Source organism: Narcine bancroftii, chromosome 8 (assembly GCF_036971445.1).
Source record: "Narcine bancroftii isolate sNarBan1 chromosome 8, sNarBan1.hap1, whole genome shotgun sequence".
NCBI classification, from domain to species: Eukaryota; Metazoa; Chordata; class Chondrichthyes; order Torpediniformes; family Narcinidae; genus Narcine; species Narcine bancroftii.
The window spans coordinates 62,440,444-62,454,373 of NC_091476.1; the positions used below are offsets into that span (position 1 = coordinate 62,440,444).

The window sequence follows — 13,930 nt, forward strand, 5'->3', positions numbered from 1 at the left end:
CCAGCTTGAGTATTAGATGGTGGGATTTCCATGGAACATTACAGCACAGAAATGGGCTCTTTGGCCCTTCTAATCTATACTGAACCATGTTTTTTGCCTAGCCCTCCATACCTCTTCTATCCATGTACCTTTCTAAATTCCCCTTAAATGTTAATATTGAACCGGTATTCTCCATTTAGTACCTGCCACATTGACCACCGCCAGTGGGCTGATATCGCCTCAACCCGTGCATCTTGGTGCCTCACAGTTCGGCGGGCAGCAACCTCCTTTGAAGAAGACCGCAGAGCCCACCTCACTGACCAAAGACAAAGGAGGAAAAACCCAACACCCAACCCCATCCAACCAATTTTCCCTTGCAACCGCTGCAACCGTGTCTGCCTGTCCCGCATCGGACTTGTCAGCCACAAACGAGCCTGCAGCTGACATGGACATTACCCCTCCATAAATCTTCGCCCGCGAAGCCAAGCCAAAGATTCTCCACTTAGTCAAAAGTGCAGCGTTTTCTTGGCTTGGGTTCACTGAACTGGATTTCTGCCTAATTGTTTGGCACTGATGCAGATTCTTCCAAGGTGGTCCTTTCTAATGTGCTGAATTTCGGAAATCTGGATTGTTGGGAGCACATTGAGGAAGCATACAAGAGTGAGATTGAGCAGTATCACAGCCTTGCACTCAACCTTAGCAAAACTAAGGGATTGATGGTGGACTTGGGGAGGGTAAATCAGGAGAGTACGAACCAGTCCTCGTCGAGGGGTCAGCAGGGGAAAGGGTAAAGAAGTCTCGGCTGCAGCTAAGGAGATTTGGTATGTCACCCAAAATTTGCAAGTTTCGACAGGTGTGGAGGGTCTGGTTGCATCACTGTCTGGTATGGAGGAGCCACAGGGGGAAAAAAACCCAGAGATGTTAACTTGGCCAGCAACATATGGGAACCAGACTTCATTCTATCGAGGACATCTACAAGAGGTGGTGTCTTAATAAAGCAGCCTCTATTGTCAAGGACCTCCTTGGCCATACCCTCTTCATTCTGCTACCATCGGGAAGCAGTTGGAAGAGCCGGAAGATGAGCACTAATGAACCCCAGACACAGCCTCACTTTCTCCTATTTTCTTGCACTATTTATTTTTGAAATTAATTTATAACGATACTTGGTCTGTGATTGCTGCTGCAAAACAACAAATTTCATGATACGTTCATGACAATAAAATCTGATTTCCGGGAGGAGCACAGTTAGAGGTCATGGGTGAATGAAGACAGGGGAGTATAAGGGGAAGAAGCTGAACAGTGATACAGGAGGGGATAGCTCTGATCGAAAAGGGTGGGAAACTGGAGGAAAGGAGACAGAGATAGGGAAAGAGAAAAACTCTGGTTGGGTTTAATGGAAATTGGAGAACTCTGATAATACTGTCCAGAGATGGAGTGTGGAATTGAAATGGCCAGACTTGAGGTAGTCCTATACAATGAGTAGAGCTCAAAACCAATGCCTCAGGTGGAAATTCTTGTACACGTCGTCTTGTATGTGGGAGTATGCAGTACTTGAGGAATTCTATGGAGGAAATGGATCTCCGGATAAAGAGACATTGCAGTGGTGAACAGTGACCACTTGTGTCATTACTCTTGTGCTTGCTGAACAGCTGTGCTGCCAAGGCTGAGTAATGTCGGAGATCAGATAAGATGCATTCCAATATCCTCGAGGAAACAAACCAGGAAATTGGTGCAAATCTTTTAGAAAATTGGCGAGGACCCAAGAGGTGCCAATTTAATAAACCGTTGAAATATCCGGAGGACTCCGCTCTCCATCTTGGCTTGCGTTGCTGAAACCTTTGTTATAATCGTGGAGGGTTTGGTTGATATAAAATCATCAAAGTTATCACACAATTGGGGCATCAAAATCTGGGCTGGGGCTGGAAATGGCTGTGAGATGGATGAATGATATCCTGTCACCGAATAAATCATCCCAAAATATTTATTAAAAATTGTATTATGTGTGAATGTGATTTTTAGTTTAAAAACCCTAACAGGGTATTTTAATACCTGTACAGCACCACCACCATAAAGATCAGCTGGCTGAACTCTTTGGAGCAGCACTGCTCTTCCAGGTCCACACCAGTGGCAGCACGGCCGTCACAGTGGCTTCTGCAATGCCGCCATTTTCGTAGTCCATACCCACATCAATGTCCACGTCAATGGCACTGAAGTTAAAAGAAAAAAAGTGGATAGCTTCAAAATCTTGCAATGAATTTCTCCAGTGATCTGACCTGGGGCTACAGTGAAGAAAACACACCAACGTCTTCTATGACGACTGAGCGAGTTCAGCATGCCACTCAGCAACTTTTACAGGTGCACTATCGGAAGCAAACTGGCTGCGTGTATCCCAGTGTGGGACGCAGATAGCTCTGTTCAGGCTCAGACAAAGCTGCAGAAGGTGGTGAATGCACCTCTGAGCATCCTGCGATCTTTCTATCCCCCTCCTCTGAATCCATCTCCACCTCCCGCCGCCTGGGAAAGTCAGCCAACATACCAAAGGTCCCATCTCGCCCTGGAGAGTTTGGAAGCTGAGGTAGGTAAGGTCATAAAGAAAGCTTTTGGCACACTGGCCTTCTCAAGGGAACCAGTTCCCAGAGTCCAGATTCAAGAGGATGATCAGGGGAAGAAAGGCTCTCTCAGGGCCTCAGGATCTAGAGGCTTCCTAATCATGGTGGAGGTTTGGATCAGGAGTGTGTGAGGCTGTGGGAGCGCTGGCAGTGAATCCATGGACAGTGGCTCTATTTTGCTTCTATTTGTCTAGTATTGTAAGGGGTGCTGGACAACACTAATGGTGACTCTGTCTGCCTATGGCAGGCAGAAGGCAATTTCATGTACATGACACGAAAGGAATCTTGAACCCTCCTGAATTTTCCCCTCCTTTTAAAAACCTTTCTCTTAAACAAGAATTTGATTCCAGATTCAATTTATTGTCATGTAATAAAAAAGGTGTATTATTACATGGAATTAGTTTTCGTCATCGGCAGAAATTCCCTGAAGCACCACCTACGGTCAGAGAAAAGGGTCTTTCAGGTGGCCAGAATACCCTGATGTAAAGCCGCATATTCTTCCCCGATGCAGCTCTCGGGGAACTCACCCGAAAGAGCAGGAGGCGCCTCCGAGGCGCACTTTCTAGCCCTCCTCCGGGAGGGATAATCGCTGGAGCATTGAAATCCCCCTAGGCACCTGAATGCAGCTGCCTGAAAGCTACGGTGAACAGGAGCCGGAGTACGCTCTGAGGTGCTTCCTTTTCATCTGTCCCTTTCAGGTGGACAGCGCAGCGCTTTCAGGGCTGCCACCTGAACAACCATTCCAAAGCTCTGCATCCGCTTCTGCAGGCGCATTTTTGGCGGAGAATGCACCTGAAAGCAGCTAACAAGAAGCAAAAGAAAGTCCCCCTCAGAGTCACTATCCATGAATTTGCCTTTGCTTACTTAGCCCCTGCAAAACCATCAGTGGCCCGGGCTCCAACTTCCAACACAATCAGGAAACCCCTTGGCACCCTCTCGTATCCTGTTTGCAATAACCTGGTGCCCCTTTAGCCAGTCTCCAGCAGTTCCGCCACCTGCTGTGAAAACCCATAACCACAGTCACAAGCAACCTACAAGGATTCCTCACCTTGAGTCTCCAACAGCCTGCTGCCTGTGTTCCTCAGCTGCAAATCCTCTCACTGGTCCGTCATCGTGGTTACCATCCTCTGGGTCGTCCCCTCTTCTTAAACAGGCACTGGTCTCTCCGTGTTTTGGTGCCATGTGCCAGTCCTCTACTTCTCCGAAGTCCGTAACCCTTTGTGGCTGCAGCCGATCATAGGCATTGCCATCTTGATCACGGTATTTTTAAATAAAGCCTCTGTTGGCTCCATTTACAGGCTGGTTAAAGCCTGTACAGAGCCGATGGCAGTGGGACTGGGCGTTCAGACCCTGTGGGAGAGCTGTGACTCTCTCCATGGGTCCACATCATTACAGCATCTCTGGCAGTGCCGCCAGTTTTTATCATACCACCTCTTCTTTATGATCCTGTCAGATGTTGACCCCTCCTGGGCAAAGATTATGAAGAGTATGCTCCATCCTGAACACTTGAAAAGAAAAATTTTTAATTGAGACATACAGCATGGTAACAGGCCCTTCCAGCCCACGAAGCACTTGATGCCTAAATACCCCAATTAACGTATGACCACCATACACTTTGGAGAATGGGAGGAAACCAAAGGACCCGAAGGAAACCCATGTAGACACAGGGAGGACATACAAACTCCTTACAGACGCGCCGGTTTCGAACCAGGGTCTCAGGCACTGTTATAATGTTGCGCTGACCGCTATCCACCCTGTGCACTCCAAGTTCAAGTGTACCATCATCTGACGAAACAGTGTTTCCCTGGGCCACGGTGCACACACAAATGCACAGCACATTCTTTGGCTTGGCTTCGCGGACGAAGATTTATGGAGGGGGTAAAAAGTCCACGTCAGCTGCAGGCTCGTTTGTGGCTGACAAGTCCGATGCGGGACAGGCAGACACGATTGCAGCGGTTGCAGGGGAAAATTGGTTGGTTGGGGTTGGGTGTTGGGTTTTTCCTCCTTTGCCTTTTGTCAGTGAGGTGGGCTCTGCGGTCTTCTTCAAAGGAGGTTGCTGCCCGCCAAACTGTGAGGTGCCAAGATGCACGGTTTGAGGCGTTATCAGCCCACTGGCGGTGGTCAATGTGGCAGGCACCAAGAGATTTCTTTAGGCAGTCCTTGTACCTTTTCTTTGGTGCACCTCTGTGCACCACTGCCAGCGCTCCCACATAGTAATCACCTATATATTAAAATATTATGGGATGATTTACTCGGTTATGGGATACTGTTCATCAGTCTCAGCCTGTTGGGGAGAAGCCATTCCCCAGCCTGACAATCCTGATTTTGATGCTCCTGTACCACCTCATTGAAAGTAGTGGGTCAAAGATACTGGGCACTGGATGGAAAAGGTCCTCAACAATTCTTTGTGCCCTGTTTAGGCAAAGCTCCCTGTGGATCTCATCAGTAGAGGAAAGGGAGGCCCCGGTGATCCTCTTGACTGTTTTGACGATCCTCTGTATTGACTTTCAGTCCGATGCTTTGCAGCTACTGACACACACAATGATGCAGCCGGACCAGACGCTCTCAATGGTGCTCCTATAAAATGTTGTCAAGATGGGGACGGGTAACCTTGCCCTCACCTTTCTGAGGAAGTGTAGGCACTGCTGTGCCTTCCTGACTAATGGAGTGGAGGAGTTTTTCTTTGATCAACTGTTAGACACTGAATATAATCTTGATCCAGTCAGTTCCCTGACAATCTACACTTGAGATTTGCAGGAGCTGGACTATATATATGCTTTAATTAAAACATCGACACACTTTTTGATACATTTTTCTTAGATATTTCACAGTAGCATAAATGTTCCAATAAATCAGTGGGTTTTAAGAGAGTTTGGGGACTTGGATCCCAGTGGGTTTTAAGGGAGGGTGGGGTCTGGGGTCCCAGTGGGTTTTGAGGGAGGGTGGGGACCGGGGTCCCAGTGGGTTTTGAGGGAGGGTGGGGACCGAGGTCCCAGTGGGTTTTGAAGGAGGGTGGGGTCCCAGTGGGTTTTAAGAGAGTTTGGGGACCAGAGTCCCAGTGGGTTTTAAGGGTGGGAGGGGACCGGGGTCCTGGTGTGTTTTGAAGGAGGATGGGGACTGGGGTCCAGGTGGGTTTTGAGGGAGGGTGGGGACCGGGGTCCCGGTGGGCTTAACGGGACTGTGGGAACTGGAACCAATTAAACCTGAGCCAAACTGCTGGCCTCAGCCATTGCAACCCATTGCCCATTTTTAATTGGCCCAAAGTTAATTTTAAAAATTAAATAGAATATGACACATTAGAACAAAGTTTCTGACAATAAATTGCTCTGTGTGTACATTTTTAGTTTCACCACTAGATGTCACTGCTGCTTTGAACAAATAGAAGACCTACACTTAAAATGTTATTCATTGTCAATTCTTCTTTGTCTTGGCTTCACGGACGTCAGCTGCAGGCTCGTTTGTGGCTGACAAGTCCGATTCGGGACAGGCAGACACGGTTGCAGCGGTTGCAAGGGAAAATTGGTTGGTTGGGGTTGGGTGTTGGGTTTTTCCTCCTTTTTCTTTTGTCAGTGAGGTGGGCTCTACGGTCTTCTTCAAAGGAGGTTGCTGCCCGCCGAACTGTGAGGCGCCAAGATGCACGGTTTGAGGCGATATCAGCCCACTGGCGATGGTCAATGTGGCAGGCACCAAGAGATTTCTTTAGGCAGTTCTTGTACCTCTTCTTTGGTGCACCTCTGTCACGGTGGCCAGTGGAGAGCTCGCCATATAACACGATCTTGGGAAGGCGATGGTCCTCCATTCTGGAGATGTGACCAACCCAGCGCAGTTGGATCTTCAGCAGCATGGATTCGATGCTGTCGGCCTCTGCCATCTCGAGTACTTTGATGTTAGGGATGAAGTCGCTCCAATGAATGTTGAGGATGGAGCGGAGACAATGCTGGTGGAAGCGTTCTAGGAGCCGTAGGTGATGCCGGTAGAGGACCCATGATTCGGAGCCGAACAGGAGAGTGGGTATGACAACGGCTCTGTATACGCTAATCTTTGTGAGGTTTTTCAGTTGGTTGTTTTTCCAGACTCTTTTGTATAGTCTTCCAAAAGCACTATTTGCCTTGGCAAGTCTGTTGTCTATCTCGTTGTCGATCCTTGCATCCGATGAAACGGTGCAACCGAGATAGGTAAACTGGTTGACCGTTTTGTGTGCCCGATGGAGATGTGGGGGGTCTGGTAGTCATGGTGGGGAGCTGGCTGATGGAGGACCTCAGTTTTCTTCAGTCTGATTTCCAGGCCAAACATTTTGGCAGTTTCCGCAAAACAGGACGTCAAGCGCTGAAGAGCTGGCTCTGAATGGGCAACTAAAGCGGCATCGTCTGCAAAGAGTAGTTCACGGACAAGTTGCTCTTGTGTCTTGGTGTGAGCTTGCAGGCGCCTCAGATTGAAGAGACTGCCATCCGTGCGGTACCGGATGTAAACAGCGTCTTCATTTTTGAGGTCTTTTGTAACCATATAACAGTTTACAGCGCAGAAACAGGCCATATCGGCCCTTTGAGTCCGCGCCGGTTCACTTGAACAACTCCACTAGTTCCCCCCTCCCACTCTTCGCCCATAACCCTCCAACCCCATATATGCCAAACCTCGGCAAACTCCCGAGGAGGTAGAGGTGCTGACGTGTAAAAAAAAAACAAAAAAAAAACGTTTGCCGCAGTTTAAAGAGCCGTTTGCCGCAGTTTAAAGAGCCGTTTGCCGCAGTTTAAAGAGCCGTTTGCCGCAGTTTAAAGAGCCGTTTGCCCCACTTTAACGAGCCGTTTGCCGCACTTTAACGAGCCGTTTGCCGCACTTTAACGAGCCGTTTGCCGCACTTTAACGAGCCGTTTGCCGCACTTTAACGAGCCGTTTGCCGCACTTTAACGAGCCGTTTGCCGCACTTTAACGAGCCGTTTGCCGCACTTTAACGAGCCGTTTGCCGCACTTTAACGAGCCGTTTGCCGCACTTTAACGAGCCGTTTGCCGCACTTTAACGAGCCGTTTGCCGCACTTTAACGAGCCGTTTGCCGCACTTTAACGAGCCGTTTGCCGCACTTTAACGAGCCGTTTGCCGCACTTTAACGAGCCGTTTGCCGCACTTTAACGAGCCGTTTGCCGCACTTTAACGAGCCGTTTGCCGCACTTTAACGAGCCGTTTGCCGCACTTTAACGAGCCGTTTGCCGCACTTTAACGAGCCGTTTGCCGCACTTTAACGAGCCGTTTGCCGCACTTTAACGAGCCGTTTGCCGCACTTTAACGAGCCGTTTGCCGCACTTTAACGAGCCGTTTGCCGCACTTTAACGAGCCGTTTGCCGCACTTTAACGAGCCGTTTGCCGCACTTTAACGAGCCGTTTGCCGCACTTTAACGAGCCGTTTGCCGCACTTTAACGAGCCGTTTGCCGCACTTTAACGAGCCGTTTGCCGCACTTTAACGAGCCGTTTGCCGCACTTTAACGAGCCGTTTGCCGCACTTTAACGAGCCGTTTGCCGCACTTTAACGAGCCGTTTGCCGCACTTTAACGAGCCGTTTGCCGCACTTTAACGAGCCGTTTGCCGCACTTTAACGAGCCGTTTGCCGCACTTTAACGAGCCGTTTGCCGCACTTTAACGAGCCGTTTGCCGCACTTTAACGAGCCGTTTGCCGCACTTTAACGAGCCGTTTGCCGCACTTTAACGAGCCGTTTGCCGCACTTTAACGAGCCGTTTGCCGCACTTTAACGAGCCGTTTGCCGCACTTTAACGAGCCGTTTGCCGCACTTTAACGAGCCGTTTGCCGCACTTTAACGAGCCGTTTGCCGCACTTTAACGAGCCGTTTGCCGCACTTTAACGAGCCGTTTGCCGCACTTTAACGAGCCGTTTGCCGCACTTTAACGAGCCGTTTGCCGCACTTTAACGAGCCGTTTGCCGCACTTTAACGAGCCGTTTGCCGCACTTTAACGAGCCGTTCGCCTCGTTTTAAAGAGACTCTCGCCTCAGTTGATTAAATTTGGAGGAACCAAAATGACAGAAAATAGCAAGGGAATGGCATAAATTTCAGACAGTGGGAAAATTAATACTGTTTAACAGAAGTCAAAAAAGTTTGTTTGATTTGCAAGGAATCTGTTAACTCTAACAGCTGATCTTTAATAGTCCATCTACAGATTGACACAATGCATCAGAATCATTGAAGGGGACACTTGGGCTGTGAACTGTGTTCACTGAGCGTCGTTGAGGAATGTTGGAGACGACCTGGTCCTTTTCTTTATCTTATCTCCTGTTCTTCTTTTGGACTGCGTTTTGAATGATAGTTTTAAAGAGTTTAATTGTATTAATTTATATTAAATTTAAGAGCAGCTGCTGTGGAAATGCCTACTGTAATATGTGACCACATCAATAAACATCTGTAATGTCGATGATGAAACAGTTCAGTCGTGTCGTTAGTTTGACAGGAAACTCCCTTTGTTGCCTGGTTGAAAACTGCTGGCCAGTGACTCCTTGTATTTTTCTGTATGTGGCCCACAATTTGGTTAACTCCGCTCCACACTATTTCCAGCTGAGTGACATCACTGGGAGTCACCAGAACCGTTCACAACACTCCAAGTGTGACATCTCTTGTTGTGGGATTGCCCCTTGCCTGGTAAACTCTCTGGGGTTCTTGTTTTAAGGATAAATGTAAAATAACAACTATTTTCTCTATCCCAGGCAGAGGTTATGAGCCTCGATGACTACGCGACGACGCCTCGGTCCCTCAAGTACTGAGCAGGGGGTGTACTTTGGCCCAGCACAGACGCAAGTACTCTCCTCCAAGTCCTTCCCTTACCTCTCCACCTTTTCCAGTACCCCGCTGCCTACCTTCCAGGAAGACGCCATGTCATGCCGGGATCGCACACAGGAGTTCTACGCAGCCTGCAAGTCACTGCAGAGCAGACAGGTGAGTGCTCAGCGATTATGGTGGGGGTAAGGAAGGTGTTGCCATGGCCCTGAGTGTGCCGTGTGCACCCCTTGCTCCCAACTCCGGCAAGGACTGGCAGTGTGGTAGTGTGACGCTATTGCAGCACCAGCGACCTGGGTTCAAATCCTGCGCTGTCTGTATGTTCTCTCTCTTCCCCCCCCCCCCCCAAATGTTCGTCTGGGTTTTCTCCTACGTTGCAAAGATGGACAGGGATTGTGGGTAAATAGGTCACATGGGTATATTCAGGCAGTACAGACTTATGGGCCAGAAGGCCCTGTTACCATGCTGTCTCAAAATTAAATTAAAATTAATCTTTCATTGGATTCTGATCCCGAGCTGGTGACCACAGTCATTACCAGGATGGAGTTTGCCACATGGTGAGAAAGTCCATTTTCACCACAGAATTTTGAATATGCTCCCATCTAAACAATAGTCTGCCCTTTTACTCCTTCTACCAAAATGCATGACCATACACTTCCCAACATTGTATTTAATTTGCCACATCTTTGCCCGTTCTGCTGATTGATCCGTCTCCCTTCAGCCTCTCTGTTCCCTCCTCACTACCTGCTCCTCCACCGATCTTTATATTATCTGCAAGCTTGGCCACAAAGCCATTCATTCTGCCATCCAAACCATTAACATACAACATAAAAAGTCGTGGCCCCAACACCGACCCCCTGTGGAACACCACGGGTAACTAGAAGCAAACCAGAATAGGATCCCTTTACTCCTACCAATCAGCCAATGCAATTTCTATGCTGGTATCTTTCCCGTAATACCATGGGCTCTAGTCTTGTGAAGCAGCCTCATAGGTGGTCCCTTGTCAAAGACCTTTTGAAAATCCAAATATCCAACCTCTACTGCATGTCCAGCCTGCTTGTGGTTTCCTCAAATAAAATTGCAGTAGGTTTGTCAGGCAAGATGTTCCCGGAAGGAAACCGTGCAGACTTTGGCTTATCTTGTCATTGCACCTCCAGGTACCCCGTAACCTCATCCTTGACAATCAATTCCAACAACTTTCCAACTACCAATGTTAGGCTAACAGGTCTACAAGTTCCTTCCTGCTGCATCCCTTTTTTAAGCAGCAGAGAGACCGTTGCGATTTTCAGATCAGATCCTATTTATTGTTATGTAATATTACACAAAATTGCCTTTAGTCTGCCATAAGACAGGCAAAGATTTTTCATCAGCAATAGAATGGCCCAGTGCCCCTTAGAGTGAGAGAAAGAGAAGCAAGAGAGAGTGCCCCTATCTTCCCCCCCCCCCCCCCCCGAATCACTGAGTGTCCGTGAATTTGCCTCCAGCGCTCCTGCAGCATCTGCAGCTGCACAAGACCAGTTCAGCTCAAACCATTGGCAACCTGAACCCAGATCCAAACCTGCGGCAGGATGTAGAAGCCTTCAGCATCCGAGGTCCTTCATTTTCCTCTTGAATCCCTGTTCCGATATCTGGTTCTCATGAGCTGGTCTCCAGTGGCCTGCAGTGAGTTCTTTGATCTCAAGTCGCCAACAGCCCGTAACCCGTGTGGGTCCTTCAGCCGCAGTGCCCCTCGCTGGTCCGTCCTTGGGGTTGCCCCCTCTGCTTCTCCTTCTTGATGGGGAACATCCTCTCTGTTACTGGTACCTTGCGCCAGCCCGCTGTTTCTCCCGGAGTCTGCAACCCCTTGAGGCCACTGCCGTCCTGGGTCCAGACCTTGTCAGCTCCTTCATTTTTCATGTCGTGCTGAATCATGCCAAGTTCTGTTGATTCTTAGAAGATCATTACTAATTCCTCCATAATTTCTATAGCTGCTTCTTTCAGAACCCAAGGGTGCCTTCCATCTGGTCCACAAGATTTATCTACCCTTGGATCATTCAGCTTCCTGAGCACCACCTCTGTAGTGAACATAACTGCACTCGCCTCTCTGCCCTGACGCCCTTTAAAATCGGATATACTGCTAATATCTTCCAATGTGAAGAGTGATGCAAAGTGTTCATTCAGTTCCTCTGCCACCTTCTTGTCTTAAAACATTGAACACTACTGCACAGTAGTGATGTTGTGCTAACCGATATCTTTGGCTTGGCTTCGCGGACGAAGATTTATGGAGGGGGTAAAAAGTCCACGTCAGCTGCAGACTCGTTTGTGGCTGACAAGTCCTATGCGGGACAGGCAGACACGATTGCAGCGGTTGCAGGGGAAAATTGGTTGGTTGGGGATGGGTGTTGGGTTTTTCCTCCTTTGCCTTTTGTCAGTGAGGTAGGCTCTGCAGTCTTCTTCAAAGGAGGTTGCTGCCCGCCAAACTGTGAGGCGCCAAGATGCACGGTTTGAGGCGATATCAGCCCACTGGCGGTGGTCAATGTGGCAGGCACCAAGAGATTTCTTTAGGCAGTCCTTGTACCTTTTCTTTGGTGCACCTCTGTCACGGTGGCCAGTGGAGAGCTCGCCATATAACACGATCTTGGGAAGGCGATGGTCCTCCATTCTGGAGACGTGACCCATCCAGCGCAGCTGGATCTTCAGCAGCGTGGACTCGATGCTGTCGACCTCTGCCATCTCGAGTACTTCGACGTTAGGGATGTAAGCGCTGCAATGGATGTTGAGGATGGAGCGGAGACAACGCTGGTGGAAGCGTTCTAGGAGCCGTAGGTGGTGCCGGTAGAGGACCCATGATTCGGAGCCGAACAGGAGTGTGGGTATGACAACGGCTCTGTATACGCTTATCTTTGTGAGGTTTTTCAGTTGGTTGTTTTTCCAGACTCTTTTGTGTAGTCTTCCAAAGGCGCTATTTGCCTTGGCGAGTCTGTTGTCTATCTCATTGTCGATCCTTGCGTCTGATGAAATGGTGCAGCCGAGATAGGTAAACTGGTTGACCGTTTTGAGTTTTGTGTGCCCGATGGAGATGTGGGGGGGCTGGTAATCATGGTGGGGAGCTGGCTGATGGAGGACCTCAGTTTTCTTCAGGCTGACTTCCAGGCCAAACATTTTGGCAGTTTCCGCAAAGCAGGACGTCAAGCGCTGAAGAGCTGGCTCTGAATGGGCAACTAAAGCGGCATCGTCTGCAAAGAGTAGTTCACGGACAAGTTTCTCTTGTGTCTTGGTGTGAGCTTGCAGGCGCCTCAGATTGAAGAGACTGCCATCCGTGCGGTACCGGATGTAAACAGCGTCTTCATTGTTGGGGTCTTTCATGGCTTGGTTCAGCATCATGCTGAAGAAGATTGGAAAGAGGGTTGGTGCCAGAACACAGCCTTGCTTCACGCCATTGTTAATGGAGAAGGGTTCAGAGAGCTCATTGCTGTATCTGACCCGACCTTGTTGGTTTTCGTGCAGTTGGATAATCATGTTGAGGAACTTTGGGGGACATCCGATGCGCTCTAGTATTTGCCAAAGCCCTTTCCTGCTCACGGTGTCGAAGGCTTTGGTGAGGTCAACAAAGGTGATGTAGAGTCCTTTGTTTTGTTCTCTGCATTTTTCTTGGAGCTGTCTGAGGGCAAAGACCATGTCAGTAGTTCCTCTGTTTGCGCGAAAGCCGCACTGTGATTTTGGGAGAATATTCTCGGCGACACTAGGTATTATTCTATTTAGTAGAATCCTAGCGAAGATTTTGCCTGCAATGGAGAGCAACGTGATTCCCCTGTAGTTTGAGCAGTCTGATTTCTCGCCTTTGTTTTTGTGCAGGGTGATGATGGTGGCATCACGAAGATCCTGAGGCAGTTTACCTTGGTCCCAACAAAGCTTGAAAAACTCATGCAGTTTGGCATGCAGAGTTTTGCCGCCAGCCTTCCAGACTTCTGGGGGGATTCCATCCATACCACTTTTCAGTTGTGCTAACCGATATATTCCTACCAATAAAAACTAAACCCTTCTTACCTCATAATCTTCTGTTTTTGTTTCATCCACATGCCTGTCTAAGAGTTTCTTAAATGCCCCTAATGTTTCCGCCTCAACCACTACCCCCGCAATGTGTTCCACAACTGTGTTTTTTTTTAAATGTACTCCTGACATCTCCCCTTCACTTTCTTCAGATGCTGCCTGGTGTTTGCTTCTCCTGCCCTCTATTGGCCCTATATCTTCTCTCACCTCTTTTTTATAAACTCTTAATATACTTTTAAAAAAGCTTTTAGTACCCTTTTTGATATTATTTTCTTTTCTAAGTTCTTTTTTTCCATCCTTGTGACCTTCTTAGTTGCCTTCTGTTATCTTTCCAAAACTTCCCAGACCCTGTCTTCCCACTATTTTTGCTTCTTTATATGGCCTTTCTTCTGCTTTTATTTTGGCTCTGACTTCTCTTGTCAGCCATACTTTTCCATTCAAATAATTCTTTTTTTGGAATATACCCACCCTGCACCTTCCTTAATTCACGCAGAAACTCCAGCCATTCCCCCCCCCCCGCCCCCCACCCAAGCTGGTG

At 48.6% G+C, this 13,930-nt stretch overlaps 1 protein-coding gene across 1 annotated transcript in view; it reads left to right on the forward strand.

The window, feature by feature from the left end:
• The window catches only part of stx5a (syntaxin 5A), a 68,283-nt gene that overhangs the window by 11,706 nt on the left and 42,647 nt on the right, over positions 1–13,930 (forward strand). The window contains exon 2 of the mRNA XM_069893846.1: positions 9,294–9,522. Coding sequence (XP_069749947.1) covers positions 9,313–9,522 — 210 coding nt within the window. The 5' untranslated portion in view covers positions 9,294–9,312. The remainder of the gene's footprint in view (positions 1–9,293; positions 9,523–13,930) is intronic.